Genomic DNA, 24,272 nt, shown 5'->3' on the forward strand with positions numbered 1-24,272 from the left:
TTGCTGTGTTGCCCAGGATAGCCTCAAACTCCTGGGCTCAAGCATCCTCTTGCCTTGGCTTCCCAAGTAGCTAATAACAGGCACATCTGGCTATTTAACTTCAAATGACTCACCCAATCAGTGGGCAGGATTTATAGTGACAAAGAGAAAAGCATCTAACCAGAGAGAACACTGAAACCATCTCAAAAAGAAGACACAGTACACAATGTTTCAAAATGTGGATATTGTTTACTTGAAGCAACAGTCCAGGATTGTGAAATACAACACACATTTTAAGGATGAGACTTTCCTTTCACGGTCAAGCACCAGCATCATGCACACAGCATCAAGTTATTTAAAACAACACCCCTGTGGGATCCCGTTCCTGGATGAAGGCCCACTTCGGTGTGATTGCCTCCCTTGCTTCACTGCTTTTAGTTCCGGTCAGTTTCACTGTACATCCAAGCCTTCCTCTGTGTGAGAGCAGAGGCTCTGCTCATCAGCCAGCCAGTCTTGTTACGATCTGGCTACTTTTTAAGGTTAAAAAATAAAAGGCAGTTTATTTGCTTTGCAGGCGGCAAGGCATGAGGCACAGGCCTCTTCATTGTTCACATGGCACAGGAGGAGGCTCTGAGCAAAGGCCACTGGCAAGTTAGGGCAACACCAAGAAGGCTCTGTGGAGAGACTCCCTGTGCTGAGGCCTGGCAGGAACGGTGCCTGGGGACTGTTCATGGTCTGACCAGTTGAGGCTTGGTAAACCCAAGTGTTAAAAACCTCAGTACAAAAGATCCTCTAACACATCTGGAACCAAATTATTTGTTCTTAAAAACACAGTACTAAGTGTCACAAAGCTTTCCCTCCAATCTACTACTAGAAAACACTCATGCCACGGCCCACAGACCCAGGAGTCAGGACAGAGAGAAACCTGTTCTTCAAAAGAAGAAAAAAAAAAAAAAAAAAGACAGCAGTACATAAAGTGCTTCTTTTTAATGAAACAAATCCAAGAGATGTACAGTCAGGCTCAAGTTGTGCAGTTCACAAGCATGGAGAAAACAGACAAAACGACAGCGTTCAGGACAGTCAGAGCTAACCCAACACGAGGCTGGACTTGCCGCCAGGGGGATTTCTTCTGGATGGCACTGGGGCCGGGGCCACTGGGCTGGGCACAGGCGCAGCAGGCACCGGCTTCTCTTCACTCTGCCCCAGGCTGCCTGGCAAGTCTGTGTCCACATTTTCTATGAAAACAGGGAATAGAAATAACACTAATAACGACAGCTATTTCCTGTTAAGATTAAGGATCTGGTTTTTTTTGTTTTTGGTTTGATGGTTGGAAACATACCTAAAGGTATAAAGAAAGTAACAGTCACCCGCCACGCTCCCACTCCACAGAATTCACCAGTGTTCATCTTTCCCATATCTGTTGTTTATGTTCTTTTCTATATTACACAAATACATGAGGACATGAAGATTTTTAAATAAGAACAGGGAACTCTAGCTCTCTGGCCCCTTCCAGCTCCAGGTGGGTCCTGCTCTCACTGTTCTCAGAGCTCCCACTGCAAGTCCTGTGCAGCCTTCTAGTCCACTTGTTTTATGTATATTTATTTACATTTAGCCAGGTAACATGCAACATGTTTTGGTTACATTTAACATAAATGGTATCAACTTCCTTTTTTTCACTCTTGAAAATGTATCCATATTTACAAACAGGGTAGTAATTCACCTTATTAACTGCATTTTTTCAAATCCCTCACTTCACTGTCAAGCTTCATTTCTTTATAGTAATTATCGTAATTATCCCATGACATAGGCTGTTTATCCAATTCTCTGACAGCAAAAAAAAAACTGGAACAATCCAACCTTTCCAAACGAATTGTTTCTCGTCAGGGTTGTTTCCAAACCGAGAAAAAACACTGATTCAAAGTGAAAAGTGAATGCAAAATTTCTGTATTTTCTATGAAAGAAAAATGTTTACTAAGAGTTTAACAGTTTACATATTTTATAAAAATTTTTTTTGCGGGGGGTGGTGGTGAGGGATATTGAGACAGGGTTTCACTCTGTGGCCCAGGCTGGAGTGCAGTGGCTCAATCACTGTAGCCTCAAACTCCTGGGCTCAAGCAGTCCTCCTGTATCAGTCTCCCAAACAGCTGGGACTATAGGTATGCACCACCACAACTGGCTATTTTTTTTTTTTTTTATTTTTAAAAGATGGAGTCTCCTTATGTCACCCAGGCTGGTCTCAAATTCCTGGGCTCAAGTATCCTCCCTCCCATCTCAGCCTCCCAAAGTGCTGGAATTATAGGCATGAGCCACCTTCACCCTTCACACAGCCTAGTTTTCTTTCTTTCTTTCTTTTTTTTTTTTTTTGAGACAGGGTCTTTAATCTCTGCCTCCCAGATTCAAGCAATTCTCCTGCCTCAGCCTCCCGAGTAGCTGGGATTACAGGCACGCACCACCATGCCTCATTAATTTTTGTATTTTTTTTTTTTTTTTTTTTGAGACGGAGTCTCGCTCTGTCGCCCAGGCTGGAGTGCAGTGGCCAGATCTTGGCTCGCTGCAAGCTCCGCCTCCCGGGTTTTACGCCATTCTCCTGCCTCAGCCTCCCGAGTAGCTGAGACTACAGGCGCCCGCCACGGCGCCCGGCTTTTTTTTTTTTGTATTTTTAGTAGAGACGGGGTTTCACCGTGGTCTCGATCTCCCGACCTTGTGATCCACCCGCCTCGGCCTCCCAAAGTGCTGGGATTACAGGCGTGAGCCACCGCGCCCGGCCAGGAATCTTATCTTAAACTGAATTGGGGCCGGGCGCGGTGGCTCACGCCTGTAATCCCAGCACTTTGGGAGGCCGAGACGGGCGGATCACGAGGTCAGGAGATCGAGACCATCCTGGCTAACACGGTGAAATCCCGTCTCTACTAAAAAAAAATACAAAAAACTAGCCGGGCGAGGTGGCGGGCGCCTGTAGTCCCAGCTACTCGGGAGGCTGAGGCAGGAGAATGGCGTAAACCCGGGGGGGGGAGCTTGCAGTGAGCTGAGATCCGGCCACTGCACTCCAGCCTGGGCGACAGAGCAAGACTCCGTCTCAAAAAAAAAAAAAAAAAAAAACTGAATTGGGGTTGACCTTTCATCCTCCAGATGTATCTTATTACTGTACCCCAGCCAGGCACAGTGGCTCATACCTGTAATCCCAGAATTTTGGGAGGCCAAGGCAGGAAAATCAACATGAACCCAGGACTAGCCTGGGAAACATGGCAAAACCCTGTCTCTACAAAAACTGGCCAAGTGTGGTGGCTCATGCCTGTAATCCCAACACTTTGGGAGGCCGAGGCGGGTGGATCACGAGGTAAGAAGTTCGAGACTAGCCTGGGCAAGATGGTGAAACCCCATCTCTACTAAAAACACAAAAATTAGCCGGACACAGTGGCGGGCACCTGTAGTCCCAGCTACTCAGGAGGCTGAGGCAGGAGAACTGCTTGAACCCAGGAGGTGGAGGCTGCAGTGAGCCGAGATCATGCCACTGCATTCTAGCCTGGGCAACAGAGCAAGACTCCGTCTCAAAAACAAAACTACAAAAATGAGCCAGGCGTGGCAGCCTGCAGCTGTAGCCCCCACGATTAGGGAAGCTAAGATGAGAAGACGGCTTGAACCCAGAAGCCAGGGCTGCAGTGAATGGCGATTGTACCACTGCACTTGTGGCCCAGGCAACAGTAAGAACCTGTCTCAGTAAAGAAAAAATATTATTGTGCCCTTTGTCATTTTAAGACAGATGAACTAAAAGTTGCAGCAGTCAGCAACACAGAATATATCAGGTCAAAAACTTAAAGGAAAAAGGCCAGGCACAGTAGCTTACACCTGTAATCCCAGCACTTTGAGAGGCCAAGGCAGGGGGATCACCTGAGGTCAGGAGTTCAAGACCAGCCTGGCCAACATGGTGAAATACTGTCTCTACTAAAAATACAAAAATTAGCCGGGCGCAGTGGCTCAAGCCTGTAATCCCAGCACTTTGGGAGGCCGAGACGGGCGGATCACGAGGTCAGGAGATCAAGACCATCCTGGCTAACACGGTGAAACCTCGTCTCTACTAAAAATACAAAAAACTAGCCGGGCGAGGTGGCGGGCGCCTGTAGTCCCAGCTACTCGGGAGGCTGAGGCAGGAAAATGGCGTGAACCCGGGAGGCGGAGCTTGCAGTGAGCTGAGATCCGGCCACTGCACTCCAGTCCGGGCCACAGAGCGAGACTCCATCTCAAAAAAAAAAAAATACAAAAATTAGCAAGGTGTGGTGGTGCATGCCTCTAATCCCAGCTACTCGGGAAGCTGAGGCAGGAGAATCGCTTGAACCTGGGAGGTGGAGTTGCAGTGAGCTGAGTTCGTGCCACTGTACTCCAGCCTGGGCAACAGAGATCTAGCTCAATTAAGAAAAAAAAAAAAAAAGGAAAAAATAACAGGTAACCACTGGGGGAAAAAAGAAAGGACTTAGAAGTTTGCGACCAGCCTGGCCAATGTGGCGAAAACCCTGTGTCTGCTAAAAATTAAACCAGTTGAGCGAGGCTGGGCACAGTGGTTCATGCCTCCCAGTACTTTGGGAGGCCAAGGTGGGTGGATCGCCTGAGGTCAGGAGTTCGAGACCAGCCTGGAGAACATGGTGAAACCCCGTCTCTACTAAAAATACAAAAAATAGCCAAGTGTGGTGGCACACACCGATAGTCCAAGATACTCGGGAGGCTAAGGCAGGAGAATCGCTTGAACCTGGGAGACGGAGGTTGCATTGAGCCGAGATCGCACTACTGCACTCCAGCCTGGGCGACAGAGCAAGAATGTCTCAGAAAAACAAAAACAAAACTGTGAGGGGGACTGAACACGGAACAGATTATTAATTATGTGGTAGGACTAATGACACATTGTTGACATATTTCTCCAGGTTCCCCTAACTTCTAGCTGTATTAACTGGCCAAAATAATTGAATAAAGATTACCTGATTCTTGCTAAATAAGGTCTGACAGTGAAAGTATTCAGAATGTAGAAAGCAGTGGAACTGGCCGGACCTGGTGGCTCACGCCTGTAATCCCAGCATTTTGGGAGGCCGAGGCAGGTGGATCACCTGAGGTCAGGAGTTCGAGACCAGCCTGGCCAACATGGTGAAAATTAGCCAGGCGTGGTGGCAGGCCTTGTAGTCCCAGCTACTCAGGGAGGCTGAGGTAGGAGAATCACTTGAACCCGAGAGGCGGGAGTGAGACAAGATCGTGCCACTGTACTCCAGCCTGGACAACAGGAGCGAAACTCCGTCAAGGAAGGAGGGGAGGGAAGAAGGAAGGAAGCAGTGGAATCAAAAAACCTAGATTTTACCTCCAGAAGTCTTTCCAGAACAGTATAAATAGAACACAAACAGTAATTAATACATACATCTTCGGTCCAATGCAAAAGTAACTGGTCCTGTGATATTAGGATATACATACATGGATGAAAATACACATACACACATCATCTGTTTTTGTCCATGGCTACTGGCCAGTAACTCCCATAGCCCTTGCTATAGTCTTTTGTTATAATGGGGTGCATTAAGCCTCAGGAATAGCCCTCAGGAAACAGAATCTGTTTGTGACCTCCTGTCCTCCTTTTATCAGCCCAGGGCAGGACTGTAATCTGATGGCAGGTCAAAAGACCCTCAAGCCAGAGGGTTCTGCTCCATACCCTGGAGGAGGGAATGCTACGTGCAGAGGCCAAGAATCTGAACAGATGGGCCTTCTGAGTCTCCTTGTTCAGTCCACTGGTATAAAATCAAACTCTTTTTGTCTAATCACATTTCTGTACCGTTGTCAATCATGCTTATGTAATGAAGCCTCCATAAAAAAACAAAAGGGGCCACGCATGGTGGCTCATGCCTGTAATCCCAGCACTTTGGAAAGCCAAAGCGGGTGGATTACTGGAGGTCAGGAGTTCAAGACCAGCCTGGCCAACATGGTAAAACCTCGTCTCTACTAAAAATACAAAATTAGCCAGGTGTAGTGGCGTGCACGTGTAATCTCAGCTATTCAGGAGGCTGAGACACGAGAATTGCTTAAACTCAAGAGGCGGAGGTTGCAGTGAGCCGAGATCACGCCATTTCACTGCAGCCTGGGCAAAAAGTCTGAAACTTGGCCAGGCACGGTGGCTCACACTCGTAATCCTAGCACTCTGGGAGGCCGAGAAGGGTGGATCACCTGAGGTCATCTGGAACTCCTGTTCCAGACCAGCCTGACCAACATGGCGAAACCCTGTCTCTACTAAAAATAAAAAAATTACCTGGGTGTGGTGGTGGGTGCCTGTAATTCCAGCTACTCAGGAGGCTAAGGAGAATCGCTTGAACCCGGGAGGATGCAGTGAGCCAAGGTCGCACTACTGCACTCCAGCCTAGGCAACAGAGTGAGACTCCATCTCAAAAAAAAAAAGAGCAAATCTCCATCTCAAGAAAAAAAAACCCAAAAGGGGCTGGGCACAGTGGCTCACTTTGGAAGGCGAAGGTGGAAAGACTGCTTGAGTCCAGGAGGTGGAGGCTACAGTGAGCCATGATTATACCACTGCACTCTAGCCGAGGTAAGAGCAAAACCCAGTCTTAAAACTCAAAAAAAAAAACACCCAAAAGGATGGATTCTGAGGACTTCTAGATAACTGAACACGTGGAAGCTGACAGGAAGGTGCAACAACTCATCCATGTGCCAGGAGGGTGGCACACCCCAACTCCACGGTATGGGAGCTCCTGCACTTGGGACCTTTCCCTACCGGGCCCCATGTATCCCCTCACCAGGCTGTTCATTTGTATCCTTTCAAATAGCCTTCGTAAGAACCCAGGTGCAGTGGCTCATGCCTGTAATCTCAATACTTTTGGAGGCTGAGGCGGGAGAATCACATGACTAGCCTGTGTAACATAACATAGTGAGACCACATCTCTACAAAAAAGAAAAAAAATGAGCCAGGCATGGTGGCATACACGTATATCCCAGCTACTCGGGAGGCTGAGGCAGGAGGATTGCTTGAGCTCAGGAGTTTTGAGGTTGCAGTGAGCTGTGAGGGCGACACTGCACTCCAATCTGGGAAACAGCAAGATTCAGTTTAGAAAAAAATTAAAAATATATGTATCATATATTCATAATGAACCTGTAAACATAAACGTTTCCCTAAGTTCTTTCTGTGAACCTCTCTAGCAAATTAAAACCATAAGAGTCACAGGAACCCCAACTTGAAGCCAGTCGGTCAGAAGTTCCAGAGGCCCAGGCTTACAACTGATGGGAAGGAAGGGGTGGTCTTGTGGGACTGACCCTCAACCTGTTGAATCTGAGGTTATCTTCTGGTAGAGGGTGTAGAAACTGGATTGGAGGACTCCCAGCTGGTGTCCACTGATTGGTGTGTGGGGAGAAACCCCCAATATTTGGTCACAGGTGTCTTCTTCTGTGTTGCTGATTGTTGTGGTATGAAAAAAGGAAAAACACGTCTGAGTGTTTTCCCCCTAAACAGGTCCTATAAGGAAGAACCCAGGCAATGCTCCCAAAGGCTCAGAAGCTTTTCTCAGCCCCACCAAGAAACACTGTGAGGCTGGGCGCAGTGGCTCTTGCGCCCGGCTCATGGTACCGCGTGCCTGTAATCCAATCTAGTCAGGAAGCTGAACCAGGAGAATGGCTTGAACCCGGGAGGCAGAGGTTGCAGTGAGCTGAGATCCTGCCACTACACTCCAGCCTGGGTGACAGAGCCAGACTCCAACTCAAAAAAAAAAAAAAAACAACCAAAAAACAAAACACTGCGTGGAAGGCAGGAGAGGAATCTGCTTCTCCAACCTTTCCGTGTGTCCTTGTAAGCACACCACGAAACATACGGGCAGGAAAAGGCCTTGAGAGGAAGCTGCCGCTTCTGTCTAGACCAGAGGGTCTTGTGACTGCCGCCCTTCACCCACTGCTACTGCCTGACACTCACAAACCGTGCATTCATCAGCAATTCTTGAGCACTTATTAAAGAAATGCCAAGAAATACTTCTAAGATTTAAGATAATTAAGTCAAGGATCACAGCTCATTTCCACCTGTAATTGGTAATATGGATGGTTAGCTGAAAAATTACATCTGCTCCTAAATCATCATTTACAAAATCACCAAGCGGGTAACCAATGTCTTGCTGAATAAGCACCTCCCTATAAAAACAAATGAACTTTGTAAAATAGATGCTGTGAGCTGAGCTTGAAATGCTTATATTAAAAAGCTCTCTCTGGCTGGTGTGAGTTATCTCGATTGTTCATAGTTACAGATCAACCTCCTTGTTTTACTCTTTCCCCTCTTCTCAATACTGCACTTGGCTAGTCTGTAATAAATAGCTACATAAATACAAAAAGCTCTCAGCTGGGCGCTGTGGCTCATGCCAGTAATACCAACACTTTGGGGAGGCTGAGGTGGGAGGATCACTTAAGCTCAGGAGTTTGAGACCAGCCTGGGCAACATAGTGAGACCTTATCTCTACTAAAAATAAAAAGAAATTAGTGAGGTGTGGTGGTGTACCCCTGTAGTCCCAGCTACTCGGGAGGCTGAGGTGGGAGGATCACCTAAGCCCAGGGAAGCCACAGTGAGCTGTGATTGCCCACTGCACTCCAGCCTTGGCAACAGAGAGACACCTGGTCTCAAAAAAAAAAAAGTTCTTATTAAGTATAACAAATACTGACCTGATTAATACGTATGTGTGTGTATAGATATATTTTGGTTTAGTTTTTTTTTTAAGGCAAGGTCTCACTCCGTCACCCCTACTGGAGTATAATAGTGTGATCTCTGCTCACTGCAACCTCCATGTCCTGGGCTCAAGCAATCCTCCTACCTGAGCCTCCCGAGTAGCTGGACTACAGGCATGTGTAACCATGCCAGGCTAATTTTTGTACTTTTTTATAGAAACAGGGTTTCGCCATGTTTCCAGGCTGGTCTTGAACTCCTGGGCTCAAGCAATCCACCTGCCTCAGCCTCCCAAAGTGTTGAGATTACAGGCGTGAGCCACCATGCCCAGCCAAAATGTAATTTTAAAGGATTCTCTGTTTTTTCCCTTCTATTACATTTCTAGCATTGATCGCATTACTGGCAGATTACAAATGTGGCCATGTTTACTAACTTTCCAGTTTCATTTTTATTCCTCTCCACCCAGAGTATGGCGGCGCTTGGGGCATGGCCAGGTTTCACTCCCCCGTCTCTTTCCCCAAGACATGATTTAAATCAAGATTCAGATCTGTCCTGAAACCATGGACAGAGCCAGAAATTCGGTCTTCAGAAGTACTCACCATGAATATCACCTTCTCCCTAGAAAAGAAAAAAATTCAAAAATTTACTTCCTATTTTAATTTTGGAACACACAAAACAGTCATAGTTCATAGCAGCTGACATCTACTTGAAACCAAATGTGACATTTCATTGTGATGCAATCAAGTACAGGGTCAGTCGGCTACCTCTGTCCAACTTAGGACAATGCTATGCAACAATTCTGCATGATAAATTGCTCTAGTGCCAGTACCACATCTAAAACAAAAAAATAAAAACCCAACATTTCCTCTGATGACCTAACACCAATTAGCATTTCAGTGATCTTTTATTAGAATGGAAAGCTGGTGAATCTATCCTTTCATCTGTCTCCTTTCCCCTCATCTAGTTGTGGAAGGACCCCTATCAGTTCCAAAGCCCTTCTCCAGTTCTCTCGGCACTCAGACAGGTGACGCCTCACTGTGCTCTGAGGGCTTTAGTGCTTAGTCGGGCAGGGTCTTTCCACTTTGCAGCACACACCCTGGGGAGCTTGGTGGCAGTACTCAATTGCAGACACAACTAATGGGAATGCCAGCCCTAGTCTCCTGGAGTTCAACACAAAGCAGTATCTGCAAAAAAACAGCCCCTGAACTCAGAAACGCTTCTATATATGAGACACACAGGAAGTGAGAAAGATCTACAAGTTCCAAAAATCAAGATGGGAGATAAAACAAATCCTAATGGTAAAAGAGATACAGAAACAGACTGAGACCATGTTAACACACTTCTATGATTTTACTATCAATCTTCCGTTATCAATATGGGCCAGTCCCTTTCCTAACTACATCAATGTAAAATTCCAGCGGGAGAACTGAAACTCTTAGTATAAATTTCAGAATCATATTGACCTCAAAGCCTTTCTGGCCTCATGCTGTCACACTGACCTTCAGATCTAACAAGTCTCCGGAGCCTGCTCAGAGGAGTTCCTTCTCTGCAGTCCAGATGACTCCAAGTCTTCCCTGCCACCACTAGACTTGGCACCTAAAAATCAAAATATACTTTCTTCAGAAATACAATAGAAAAACTCTAAAGCAAAACACTTCAGGCTGGGTATGGTGGCTCATGCCTGTAACCCCAGCACTTTGGGAGGCCAAGGCGGGCGGATCACCTGAGGTCAGGAGTTCAAGACCAGCCTGGCCAACAGGGTGAAACCCTGTCTCTACTAAAAATATTAAAATTAGGCCGGGCGCGGTGGCTCAAGCCTGTAATCCCAGCACTTTGGGAGGCCGAGACGGGCGGATCACGAGGTCAGGAGATCGAGACCATCCTGGCTAACACGGTGAAACCCCGTCTCTACTAAAAACTCCAAAAAAAAGTAGCCGGGCGACGTGGCGGCGCCTGTAGTCCCAGCTACCCAGGAGGCTGAGGCAGGAGAATGGCGTGAACCTGGGAGGCGGAGCTTGCAGTGAGCTGAGATCCAGCCACAGCACTCCAGCCTGGGTGACAGAGCAAGACTCCGTCTCAAAAAAAAAAAAAAAAATTAGGGGAACATGGTGGTGTATGCTTATAATCCTAGCTACTTGGGAGGCTGAGGCAGGAGAATCACTTGAACTCGGGAGGTGGAGGTTGCAGTGAGCCAAGTTGGCACTACTGCACTCTGCACTCCAGCCTAGGCAACAGAACGAGACTCTGTCTCAAAAAAAAAAAAAAAAAACCACACACACTTCAGCAATTGACGTTATGTGTTAGTCTCATATTATGAAATGAGGAAACAGTCTTAAGGAAGTTGAGCTGATCACTTAAACATTAACTCAGTCTGACTTCAGTCCTTACTCTGATACATCACATAGCCTCTGAGTATTTCCCATTTCTTTCCTCTCAGGCTAAGTCTAAACTGTTGTTTATTACCATTAAGCTAGATTTTGTTATTAGTTCAAAACCAGCTGTAGTTGGTTTTTCTTTTGTTTGTTTTTGACATAGGGTTTCACCCTGTCACCTAGGCTGGAGGGCAGTGGCTCAATCACAGCTCACTGCAGCCTCCACCTCCCAAGCTCAGCAATCCTCCCACCTCAGCTTCCCGAGTATCAGGGACTAAAGGCACACTGCCACTACCACCAGCTAATTTTTGTTTTGTTTTGTTTTTTAGACACGGGGGCACACGTTGGTGCCCAGGCTGCATCTGTGGCTGTTGATGCTGGGCCCATCCCTTTGAACAGTGAGCACAGATAACAAGAGTACCTGCCGACTTGGCCCAAGAAGCTTGATTTTCTTCAGGTGTCCCAAAGATATTAGAGGCCATTTTGTTCTTCCTCACAGGTTGTTCTGTTGGTTCATCAAAACCTAATGAAAAATTGGATCCACCACCTGGAGGCCGCAAAACCCTACAAATAATGGCAAAACATCAACTTCAGATCATACTGAAACATTTCTTGGCATAAATCTTTTCAGACAACTTTCATTTCACTTTCCTCACCCATTCATCTCCCTCACTCCCACAACAGATAGCTGCTAACAGGAAAAGGAATCACCTCCATCAGCGTCTACATTCAATGCTGGATGTTAAGATACTAAGTACTGCTTTATAATACTTGTAATAAGGTCATCGATCACACAAGGCAGCTCAAACAGCGTGGAACTCATCACAAATAACAGCCTGGTTGGTGCCCCCTTTTTGGAAATGGCAAAAGACCTAATGCACCTTACTCTACTGGGCTTGGCTGAATATATTTGCAAAGAAGTTTAGAAGCATTTCTTGTTATTATTCATTTAAAAATCGTTTCCAGGCACAGTGGCACACACCTGTAATCCCAGCACTCTAGGAGGCCAAGACAGGATCATCATTTGAGCCTAGGAGTTCAAGGCCAGCCTGGGCAACATGGCAAGACCCCATCTCTATAAAAAAAAATTAAAAATTAGCCAAGTGTAGTGGCTCATGCCTGTGATCCCAGCTACACCGGACTCTGAGACAGAAGGATCGCTTAAGCCCAGGAGGTTAAGGCTGCAGTGAGCTTTGTTCACACCGCTGAACTCCAGCCTGTGTGACAGAGCAAGACTCTGTCTCAAAATGTAAAAAGTAAGTAATTTTTTTTTTTTTTTTTGAGACGGAGTCTCACTCTGTCGCCCAGGCTGGAGTACAATGGCACGCTCTCAGCTCAGTGCAAGCTCTACTTCCCAGGTTCACGCCATTCTCCTGCCTTAGCCTCCTGAGTAGCTGGGACGATAGGTGCCCGCCACCACACTTGGCTAATTTTTTGTGTTTTTAGTAGAGACAGGATTTCACTGTGTTAGTCAGGATGCTCTTGATCTCCTGACCTCATGATCCGCCCGCCTCGGCCTCCCAAAGTGCTGGGATTACAGGCGTGAGCCACTGCGCCCAGCCAAAAAAAGTAAATATATTTTTAAAAAATCACTTCCTTCTTATTTTCAACTAGATAAACAACTTGGGCACGGTCAGTAGCAGGCCCTTGTAGTCCCAGTCATTCTGGAAGCTGAGTCAGGAGGATTGCTTGAGCCCAGGAGTTCAAGGCCAGCCTAGGCAACATAGTAAGATCCCCATCTCTAATCACTTATGCATTTACACGCACATGCACACGCACAAAGTTGGCTTGACCAATTTAGAAGCCCAAGAAGAGCTGATAATAGTCTCTTCTATCTCAACCTCACTAAAAAGCCATTTACATACTTGTACCTCACTATTCTCACAATAAACTTAAGTAACTACCCATGAGGACAAAGTCAGTATGAGAAATTAAGTAGAAGATTTCATGGCATGGTCTATGTCAGTATTCCTTTGAACATCATCTATAGCTCTCTGTTCCAACATGGTAATACATTTTTTAACATTTCTAAATCTTCCTGCCGTAGGTTGCCCAATTTGTCTCCTCCTTGGAAAAACTCAATTTAACTCCTCATGCCACCTCTCAAAACAAAAAATGCAGGTGGTTTTATGGAAATACTTTTTTTCTTTCTTTTTTTTTTGAGGCACAATCTCGCTCTTGTCGCCCAGGCTTGAGTGTAGTGGTGCAATCTCTCAGCTCACTGCAACCTCCACCTCCCCGGTTCAAGCGATTTTCCTACCTCAGCCTCCTGAGTAGCTGAGATTACAGGCGCCCGCCACCACCACAAACAGCTAATTTTTGTACTTTCAGTAGAGACGGAGTTTCACCATGTTGGTCAGGCTGGTCTCCAACTCCTGACCTCAGGTGATTCGCCCACCTGGCCTCCCAAAGTGCTGGGATTACAGGCGTAAGCCACTGCACCTGGCCTAATTTTTGTATTTTTAGTAAAGACAGGGTTTCACCATGTTGGTCAAGCTGGTCTTGAACTCCTGAGCTCAGGTGATCCCCCTGCGTCGGCCTCTCAAAGTGCTGGGATTATAGGCATGAGCTACCAAGCCCGGCCAACTTTTTTTTTTTTTTTTTTTTTTAACTTTTTTGTTGTTTTCCTACTGCCTGTATAATTACAGAATATGGAAAGACTTTCTAACTACTGATTCAATTCCTTTACTGGTGATACGAGTGGGTCTGGTTTTGTTTCTTCAAAAGGCAGTTTGAATAAGAAACATTTTTCTTTCTTTCTTTTTTTAAGACGGAGTTTCGCTCTTTTTGCCCAGGCTGGAGTGCAATGGTGCGATCTCAGCTCACCGCAACCTCCGCCTTCCGGGTTCAAGCGATTCTCCTGCCTCAGCCTCTCGAGTAGCTGGGATTACAGGCATGCACCACCATGCCTGGCTAATTTTTTTGTATTTTTAGTAGAGACAGGCTTTCTCCATGTTGGTCAGGCTGGTCTTGAACTCCCGACCTCAGGTGATCCACCAGCCTCGGCCTCCCAAAGTGCTGGGATTACAGGCATGAGCCACCGGGCCCGGCCATTCTTTCTTTCTTTTTCTTTTTTGAGACGGAGTCCCACTCTGTTGCCCAGGCTGGAGTGCAGTGGCATGATCTCAGCTCACTGCAAGCTCCGCCTCCCAGGTTCACACCTTTCTCCTGCCTCAGTCTCCAGAGTAGCTGGGACTACAGGCGCCTGCCACCGAGCCCAGCTAATTTTTTGTATTTTTGGTAGAGACGGGGTTTCACTGTGTTAGCCAGGATAGTCTTGATCTCCTGACCTTGTGATGTGCCCGTCTCCCAACATAGTAAGATCCAAACTGCTGGGATTACAGGCGTGAGCCAGCACGCCTGGCCAAGAAACATTTTTCTAAGAATATATAGCACTTCGACCCGGCGCAGTGGCTCAAGCCTGTAATCCCAGCACTTTGGGAGGCCGAGACGGGTGGATCACGAGGTCAGGAGATCGAGAGCATCCTGGCTAACACGGTGAAACCCCATCTCTACTAAAAAAATACAAAAAAACTAACCGGGCGATGCGGCGGGCGCCTGTAGTCCCAGCTACACAGGAGGCTGAGGCAGGAGAATGGCGTAAACCTGGGAGGCGGAGCTTGCAGTGAGCCGAAATCCGGCCACTGCACTCCAGCCTGGGCGACAGAGCGTGACTCCGTCTCAAAAAAAAAAAAAAAAAATAGCACTTCTAGCTGGGTGTGGTGGCGCGAACCTGTAATCCCAGCTACTCAGGAGGCTGAGGTAGGAGAATCCCTTGAACTCAGGAGGCAGAGGCTACAGTGAGCTAAGATCATGCAACTGCACTCCAGCCTGGGCAAAAGAGCAAGACTCCGTCTCTAATAATATTAATAATAAAATTAAGGCCAGGAGCGGTGGCTCATGCCTGTTTTCCCAGCACTTTGAGAGGCTAAGGCAGGCGGATCACGAGGTCAAGAGATTGAGACCATCCTGGCCAACATGGTGAAACTCTGTCTCTACTAAAAAAGTACAAAAATTAGCTGGGCATGCTGTCATGTGCCTGTAGTCCCAGCTATTCGGGAGGCTGAAGCAGAAGAATCACTTGAACCCGTGAGGCAGAGGTTGCAGTGAGCCGGAGATCGTGCCACTGCACTCCAGCCTGGCAACAGAGTGAGACTATGTCTCAAAAAAAAAAAATTAATTTTAAAAAATAAGGCCGGGCGCGGTAGCTCACGCCTGTAATCCCAGAACTTTGGGAGGCCAAGGCGGGCGGATCACCTGAGGGTCGGGAGTTTGAGACCAGCCTGGCCAACATGGAGAAACCCTCTCTACTAAAAATACAAAATTAGCTGGGTGTGGTGGTACATGCCTGTAATCTCAGCTAGTCAGGAGGCTGAGGCAGGAGAATCGCTTGAACTCGGAAGGCGGAGGTGAGCAGAGATTGCACCACTGCACTCCAGCCTGGGCAAGAAGAGCAAAACTCCGTCTCAAAAAAAAAAAAAAATCAAGAAAAAGACACTAGTACCCAAACACCAGCTTAAGAGCAAGTCAAAACTATAATCAGTCCAACTTTCTAAAGCTCTCTGTTCCTCCTGCAATAGCAGGTAGTAACCAACTCGGATGACGTCAGTGTTGTAGAGACCATTTGTAATAGTGAGACATCCCCAAACAAAGGATGTAGATCATAAGGCAGAAAGTATCTCAATGTTTTAGGATCCTACTATTCCTTCAGAATCATACATGACAACTAAATCAGGATTATATATTTAAGACTGAACAAAAATGTGTCCATGTACTGTAGATAACGATTTTTTAAAAATTACTCCTTTTCTTTCTTCTCTCTTTAAATCCCGAAGTTTCCGTATATCTTTGCAGATCATTCCTTACCAGACTAAATTTATAAAGAGTTTATGGGGCCAGGAGAACATTATTGGATAAAATTAAGTTTATGAGAATTAGGTGAGATTATAGAAAAAGGGAAGGTAGAGAGACAATAAAATGACAATGCTACTACAGTCCCTAGAGCACAATACTGGAGGGAAATTGATGGCAAAAGGTGAATTAAACATTCGTTCCACAGGACCAAAACTCATTTGTCTCACATTTCAAATGTACATATGAAAAAACTAAGTGTGAGGATTCATTTGACCTGATTACTGAAATTCTTTGCAAAACACTAATATGAACTCAACCCCAAAGAATAAAACCCCAGATTACACATTATCATTCTGACGACTGACTTCTAACCGGCAGAAAGTTGGCCTCATAACACAAAATGAAAAACCAAGGCTCAATCTGTTCCTGTCCTCTGAAAACATTATCTCATTGGGAAGAAAACAGAAAGGGAGCAACCAGTTTCCTGTGCTACTCAAGTTCCCTATCCCAGTAATCACCAATTTATTTTTTTGAATCTTACCCAGTCTTTCTGACCTTGTAAACCTGAAAGAAATGAGTTGTAAAGGACTGTCATTTCCCATGCTTTCCTCCTCAGGCTCTATTGCTGAGTGAGGCGTGCTTTTTGTCCCCAAGTTCTCTCACCCCTGTAAGATACTGCTATTTCACGTGTCTTCTTAGCCCCACAAAATGGCTCCCTTTGTGCCACTTGGCCAGGACCCCGAGGCTAGCCACACATGAATGCAGGTCATAATCGATGCAAAATACATGCTCAGAAAAGTGCAATGTAAGCTTCCTCCAAGCCTTGAGGAGGATCCCAGACATAACTGTAACCCACCTTAAAGAACACTGTGCAATCAGCTGAGACAATGTGGACACCTTCCACAGAATCCAAACCCTTCCAACAAGTTAAGCAAGGACTTGAAAAGGGTTCCTGTCCAAACACTGTACCCAGTGCCCCAAGCCCAAAAAGCAGTGGGATGAAGGGCAAGAAAAATCCCCCGCTTCCCAGGTAGAGCTACCACGTTAGAGACAATGGATGTCTCCGGCCCCGCCCAAGAATAAGAAACCTCCTCCTGCAAGGGAACCAGGGCCAGGGATGAACTCATTGGGCAAACGTCAAAGGAGGAAGCGAAGGTAGGATGCAAAGACCATGGTCCGAAGGTTTAAGCGCAGAAAACCCACTCGGGTTGGCTCATTACCCCTCCCTCTTAGAAATGAGCGCAGGGAGGGGGAGAAGGGGTCTTTCCTTTGTTAGGAAAGGGGAGACACTTGGAAGAGGGGAGGCACTTCGAGGAGGGGAAGAACGTTTGGGTCCTGAATGCGGCGTGAAGGGTCGTGATGACCAGCCCCGCCCGACCACAAATGCACCTGCCAGGTAGGTCCGAATAAGGAGTGGGGGCACGGCGAGGGTAAGGAGTCCCCCGGACCTAATCGATCCGGTCTCCGGATCCGATGGCTGCGCGCGAGAGCAAGACCAACCGCATGCCACGGGCCAAAGGCAGGAGCGCGTGGCCCAGCAATGGGACAATAGGGCCTGACCATGCATGGGGCCCTAAAGGCTCCCCGGGCACCTGGGGGGCCAAGCCCACCACCCTGGGGATGGACCAGCCCGGATGCCCACAGGAGAAAGGGAAGCCCTCCCCACAGGTTCCGATTAACGAAAACCGGCCGTGCTCCGAGGGGCGACCAGCCCCGGCCTCCCCAGCCCCTGGCTCCGTGGGAGGAATGAATGGAGAGCAGCAGGGACCCGGGTGGGGCCGGCGCGCAGGGCTCGCCAGGCGGCACAAAGGCTGCGCCGACGGCAGAACCCCGCCAGCCGCCCAGGCGCGAGCACAGCGCACCGGGCTTGTTACCCGCAACGACCGGCGCGAGGCCCCGCCGGCAGCGGCCCTCCCGGCCCCTCAGCCCCGTGCGGCTCGGGCACGACCCGGTTGCCTCACCGGGAGCTATTCCTGCTGTTAGGGTCGACTCCCTTGAAGGTGGTAGTCGTGGTCATGGCGCCGAGGAGCGAGGTAGGCTGGCGCGGTAGCAGAACGCTCAAAGGGTCGGACCCGAGGTGCGCAGGGAAACTCCACACCCAACAACCAGCCACCACCGCAGGAGCCGCCGCCGCCGCCAGTCCGGGCGATCGACGCCTTTATAGAGTTCTCAACCCCCTCCCCCTAATCCGCCGGCATTGGCCGATTCAAATGAACCCTTTCGTTCCTATTGGTTCTCTGGAGTGCCAAGCACCATGCGGCATTACGATGGGCTGTGGCGGCCACGGCTCAGCCTAAGCCCGCCCCCTTCCTGGACTGGGAAGGCCTTGGGACGCTCTCCCCTCCCCCACCCCAAAATCTCGGCGATGATTGGACAGAAGGCGAATCTACCTCGCGCCGGGTACAAGTCGTGCTGGCTGTCACTTTAAAACGTTACCTAGAGAAATGCAAATCAAAACCACAATGAGATACCATCTCACACCAGTTAGAATGGCAATCATTAAGAAGTCAGGAAACAACAGGTGTTGGAGAGGATGTGGAGAAATAGGAACACTTTTACACTGTTGGTGGGATTGTAAACTAGTTCAACCATTATGGAAAACAGTATGGCGATTCCTCAAGGATCTAGAACTAGATGTACCATATGACCCAGCCATCCCACTACTGGGTATATACCCAAAGGATTATAAATTACTCTACTACAAAGACACATGCACACGTATGTTTATTGCGGCACTATTCACAATAGCAAAGACTTGGAATCAACCCAAGTGTCCATCTGTGACAGACTGGATTAAGAAAATGTGGCACATATACACCATGGAATACTATGCAGCCATAAAAAAGGATGAGTTTGCGTCCTTTGTAGGGACATGGAAACCATCATTCTTAGCAAACTATCACAAGAAGAGAAAACCAAACACCGCATGTTCTCACTCATAGGTGGGAACTGAACAATGAGATCACTTGGACTCGGGAAGGGGAACATCACACACTGGGGCCTATCATGGGGAGGGGGGAGGGGGGAGGGGGGAGGGGGGAGGGGGGGGGGGGGAGGGGGGAGGGATTGCATTGGGGAGTTATACATGATATAAACGTCATGCACATGTACCCTAGAACTTAAAGTATAATAAAAAAAAAAAGAATTGAAAAAAAAAAAAAAAGACTGATTTATGAAGACTTACACAACAAAATATGTATTCTTGGATCAACAAAGACTTCAGAAGAAATGTGATCACTATCAACTACTCTCTGAAGATTGTGAATACCCCAGAGGAATACATGATGTTTAGCCTGATATTTGAAATGGTGACAAGGAATCACAGGATGGCAAATTTAACCTGCGGATCAGAGAAATATGAGGCTCACAAATTTATCTTATGCCTTATTGACAGAAAGTGGCATCAAAGGGCAGCATCCTTAATCTATTTTACCTTCAATCTATATTTCTGCAATTGTCATTATATTTAATCGTTTGTTTTCTATTTGTGCTCAGGGATTTTATGTGTGTTTCCTATTTACATATACCTTCCTTGAAGATGTCAAAAATAAAATATTTGGTTTTTTTTACCTTCTAAAAAAAAAAAAAAAAAAAAAAAACGTTACCTGACAGAGGGTGAAGCTCTTTCTTGGGGAGTTACAACCTCGGCAAGAAGAAGGGAGATTTGTCACTGTTACTATTCTCTCATTTGCTTTACTGATGGTGGAATAGTAAGGGCATCCTCCTTAAAGGATGAAAAGTACTGCAACAAGTTGACATTTATTTATTGAATACCTACTGTGTGTCCCATTTAGAAACCTAATAGTCTCAAAGCAGCAGCACTATGAGTCAGCGACAGCACGCCAAGATGATCCCTTTTAAAAGGACTGGAAATTCTTTACATTTTAATGTTACTGTTTAGTTGTGATGGGTGGTGCATGTACTGGATGAAAATTACAGTGGCTCCTATCTGGAGGCCTATTCTAAGGCTGGTTAATGCCTGGCACCAGGAATGGCCTCATTCCCTGCTACCAAGACTATGGGAGCAGCTCAGGCCTCTGCAGCTGTTTATAACCCTTAAGTCATGACTCTTCCACCTGTCTGGGTAAATCTATCCATGCAACAAATGCAGACACACTTGGAGGACTCAGGAATGATGGTTTACAAGATCATAATAGGAAAGCCTTGGGCAAAAGAGGGCAGGCAGTTGATAGATAAGCCCTTCTCATGTCTTGCATATTTCCTCAAGGCAGATGTCTGCTCAATATTTCCATAATAATTGAACCACATTCCTCTTTGCAAAGCCACCTTCCAGGTAGTTGGAAGTTTGTATTCTGGGCAGTCTGGGTTAACCACCCTCCCCCTGGGCTTTCATGAAAAGCCAGTGAGAAGTTCTCTTCTAGAAAGCATGGATCATGCATTTATGTGCTTACCACAACAGCGCGAAGCACACCACTTGTTTGCTTTAGAAAGTTCCCTTTTCTTTCTTTTTTTGAAGTGGAGTTTCGCTCTTGTCACGCAGACTAGAGTGCAATGGCGCTCAGTGCAACCTCCATCTCCCAGGTTCAAGCAATTCTCCTGCCTCAGCAATTCTCCTGCCTCAGCCTTCCTAGTAGCTGGAACTACAGGCACGCGCCACCACCCCTGGCTAATTTTTGTATTTTTAGTCGAGATGGCATTTCACTATATTGGCCAGGCTGGTCTCAAACTCCTGACCTCAGGTGATCCACCCTCCTTGGCCTCCCAAAGTGCAGGGATTACAGGCGTAAGCCACCACACCTGGCCAAAATCTTACCATTCCTTTATTCTTTTATTTATTTTTATTTTTATTTTGGGGGGGGGTTTTGGTTTTTTTTTTGAGACTGAGTCTCACTCTGTCGCCCAGGCTGGAGTGCAGTGGCGCTATCTGGGCTCACTGCAAGCTCCGCCTCCCGGGTTTACGCCATTCTCCTGCCTCAGCCTCCCAAGTAGGTGGGACTACAGGCGCCCGCCACCTCGCCCGGCTAGTTTTTTATATTTTTTAGTAGAGACAGGGTTTCACCGTGTTAGCCAGGATGGTCTCGATCTCCTGACCTGGTGATCCACCCGTCTCGGCCTCCCAAAGTGCTGGGATTACAGGCTTGAGCCACTGCGCCCGGCTTTTTTTTTTTTTTTTTTTTTTGAGACAGTCTTGCTCTGTCACTCAGGCTGGAGTACAGTGGTGCGATCTCTGCTCACTGCAACCTCCACCTCCCAGGTTCAAGCGATTCTCCTGCCTCAGCCTCCCGAGTAGCTGGGACCTACAGGTGCACACCATTATGCCTGGCTAATTTTTTGTAGTTTCTTAGTGGTGACAGGGTTTCGCCATGTTAGCCAGCATAGTTTCACTCTCCTGACCTCGTATCCACCCACCTTGGCCTCCCAAAGTGCTGGGATTACAGGCATGAACCACCACATGCCTGGCCAATCTTCCCAATATATTTTTTTTGAGACGGAGTCTTGCTCTGTCGCCCAGGTTGGAGTGCAGTGGCGTAATCTCAGCTCACTGCAAGCTCCGCCTCCCAGGTTGACTCCATTCTCCTGCCTCAGCCTCCCGAGTAGCTGGGACTTCAGGCACCCACCACCACACTCAGCTAATTTTTGTATTTTTAGTAGAGACGGGGTTTCACTGTGTTAGCCAGGATGGTCTCAATCTCCTGACCTCGTGATCTGCCCGCCTCGGCCTCCCAAAGTGCTGAGATTACAGGCGTGACCCACTGCACCTGTCCAATCTTCCCATTCTTTTTTTTTTTTTTTTTTTGAGACGGAGTCTCGCTCTGCCGCCCAGGCTGGAGTGCAGTGGCCGGGTCTCAGCTCACTGCAAGCTCCGCCTCCTGGGTTTACGCCATTCTCCTGCCTCAGCCTCCCAAGCAGCTGGGACTACAGGCGCCCGCCATGTCGCCCGGCTAGTTTTTTGTATTTTTTAGTAGAGACGGGGTTTCACCATGTTAGCCAGGATGGTCTCGATCTCCTGACCTCGTGATCCGCCCGTCTCGGCCTCCCAAAGTGCTGGGATTACAGGCTTGAGCCACCGCGCCCGGCCCAATCTTCCCATTCTTAAATGGCTGAGCCTACATTTCCAAAACCTTAAAAGAAAACAAAAAATCAGACCAATCTAGTCAGTGAGCATGCCTTCCTCAGAAATCATATAATTACCAACTAGGAGGTAGTGGAGTATAGTGGTTGCTGGCTCAGACTCTCATGGGAGAAATTGGGATTGGAGTCACGACCCTTACCTTTTCTGAGCACTAGTTTTCACCTTTCTGAAATAAACACACAATAGTACCTGGGGTCCATGGAGTTTTGAGGACTAAATGACCTCATGGATGGAAACTGCTTGGCTCAATATACAAGTCATCAAAGTGATAGTCCATTTTATTATCACACTTATTTATAAAGCAATCACATACTTGTATGTTAAATGAGGGGTTTGGACTTGACTCACAGGGTCCTTTGGCTTACATTTTCAGGTTGTACTTATTTCCTTGAAGTCTAGTAGAAGATAGCTTGGTGAGGCAATGCTACAATAGATTAGAAGCCAAAAGACTGAAGTTCTGGTTTTGCCTTTTCCCAATATAAGACACTGGTACATCATTCATGCCCTCAAGCCTCATTTTTCTTTTTTTTTCTTTTTTCTTTTTTTTTTTTTTGAGACGGAGTCTTGCTCTGTCGCCCAGGCTGGAGTGCAGTGGCGTGATCTCAGCTCACTGCAACCTCTGCCTCCCAGGTTCACGCTATTCTCCTCCCTCAGCCTCCCAAGGTAGCAGGGACTACAGGTGCCCGCCACCACGCCCAGATAATTTTTTATATTTTTAATTTTTTATATTTTTAGTAGAGACGGGGTTTTACCGTGTTAACCAGGATGGCCTTGATCTCCTGACCTCATGATCCGCCCGCCTCGGCCTCCCAAAGTGCTGGGATTACAGGCATGAGCCACCGCACCAGCCGGTTATTTCTTGATTATATGCTAAACAAGGGCTGGACAATACCCAGAACTGAGGGTTTCTCCCCTTTTTAGACCACATAGGGTAACTTCCTGATGTTGCCATGGCATTTGTAAACTGTCATGGTGCTGGAGAGGCTGTAGCAGTGAGGATGACTCTCTTTTTTTTTTTTTTTTTGAGATGGAGACTTGCTTTGTCACTCAGGCTAGAGTGTAGTGGTGCAATCGTGGCTCACTGCAAGCTCTGCCTCCCGGGTTCACACAATTCTTCTGCCTCAACCTCCCAAGTAGCTGAGACTACAGGCGCCCGCCACCACGCCCAGCTAATTTTTAGGATGACTCTCATTGCCATCTTGGTTTTGGTGAGTTTTGACCGACTTCTTAATTGAAAACTCTTTTATCAGCAAGATCTTTATGACCTGTATCTTGTGCTGACTTCCTATCTCATCCTGTGACTTAGAACGCCTAATTGTCTGGGATTGCAGCCCATTAGGTCTCAGCCTTATTTTATCCAGAACTTATTCAAGATGGAGTTGCTCTGGTTCAAACGCCTCTGACACCTGTTCTGAATTATGAGGGCTGGAATGAGATAAATATAAGAATGTACATGCAGGACAGGCAAAGTGGCTCACGTCTGTAATCCCCGCACTTTGGAAGACCGAGGCGGGTGGATCACGAGGTCAGGAGTTCAAGTCCAGCCTGGCCAATATGGTGAAACCCCATCTCTACTAAAAATACAAAAATTAGCTGGGCGTGGTGGCACACCCCTGTAGTCCCAGCTGGTCGGGAGGCTGAGGCAGGAGAATCGCTTGAACCCAGGAGGCGGAGGTTGCACTGAGCCCAGATCATACCACTGCACTCTAGCCTGGTTGACAGGGCAAGACTCCATCTCAAAAAAACCAGAAAACTTTCTATTAGAAGTGCCCCATCCTGGCTGCACATCAGAATCACCTATGAGATTTTTGAAGAATACAAATGAATGCCAGGTCTCCACCCAAAATCTACTAAATTGCAATTTCTGGGGTGAGAGTTTAGTCATGGATATCTTTAAAATGTTAAACAGGTAATTCTCATTTACAGCTTAGGCTGAGAACCTTTGCTGCAAAGGTAAGGAATCAGTCCCAGGAGAACCCTTTTAATCTAATCTGATTTATGAGTCACAGCAAATGTATGTAAAACAAACAAGTGAGTAAGGCTGTTGGCCTATTTGGCATATTTGTTTAAGTTCTCAAGTTAACCAAAAAACCAAAGGAAACAGAAGAAAGATTAATTCTGATGACAAGGAAGGGTCTAACAGCTTCTTCGTGACCTACAGCAGTGTTTCTTAAACTTATTTTTTTTGAGACACAGTCTTGTTCTAAATAACCCAGGCTAGAGTGCAGTGGCACAATCTCAGCTCTCTGCAGCCTCCACTTCCTGGACTCAAGGAATCCTCCCACATCAGCCTCCTGAGTAG

At 47.1% G+C, this 24,272-nt stretch overlaps 1 protein-coding gene and 1 long non-coding RNA gene across 2 annotated transcripts; one reads left to right on the top strand and one right to left on the bottom strand.

The window, feature by feature from the left end:
- Positions 1-208: 208 nt before the first annotated feature.
- JPT1 (Jupiter microtubule associated homolog 1) lies at positions 209-18,056 on the bottom strand. Its single transcript, XM_033182133.1, is given in 6 exon segments — positions 209-1,214; positions 9,250-9,268; positions 10,150-10,178; positions 10,181-10,246; positions 11,444-11,586; positions 17,838-18,056. Coding segments are annotated over 6 exon segments (462 nt in total). The 5' UTR covers positions 17,894-18,056; the 3' UTR covers positions 209-1,065.
- On the top strand, positions 5,551-11,947 carry LOC117066667. Its single transcript, XR_004430441.1, has 2 exons — positions 5,551-5,741; positions 11,352-11,947. It is a non-coding gene; the product is annotated as an uncharacterized LOC117066667 (long non-coding RNA).
- Positions 18,057-24,272: the final 6,216 nt, after the last annotated feature.

Source organism: Trachypithecus francoisi, unplaced genomic scaffold (genome assembly GCF_009764315.1).
Source record: "Trachypithecus francoisi isolate TF-2019V2 unplaced genomic scaffold, Tfra_2.0 Lachesis_group20, whole genome shotgun sequence".
NCBI lineage: Eukaryota > Metazoa > Chordata > Mammalia > Primates > Cercopithecidae > Trachypithecus > Trachypithecus francoisi.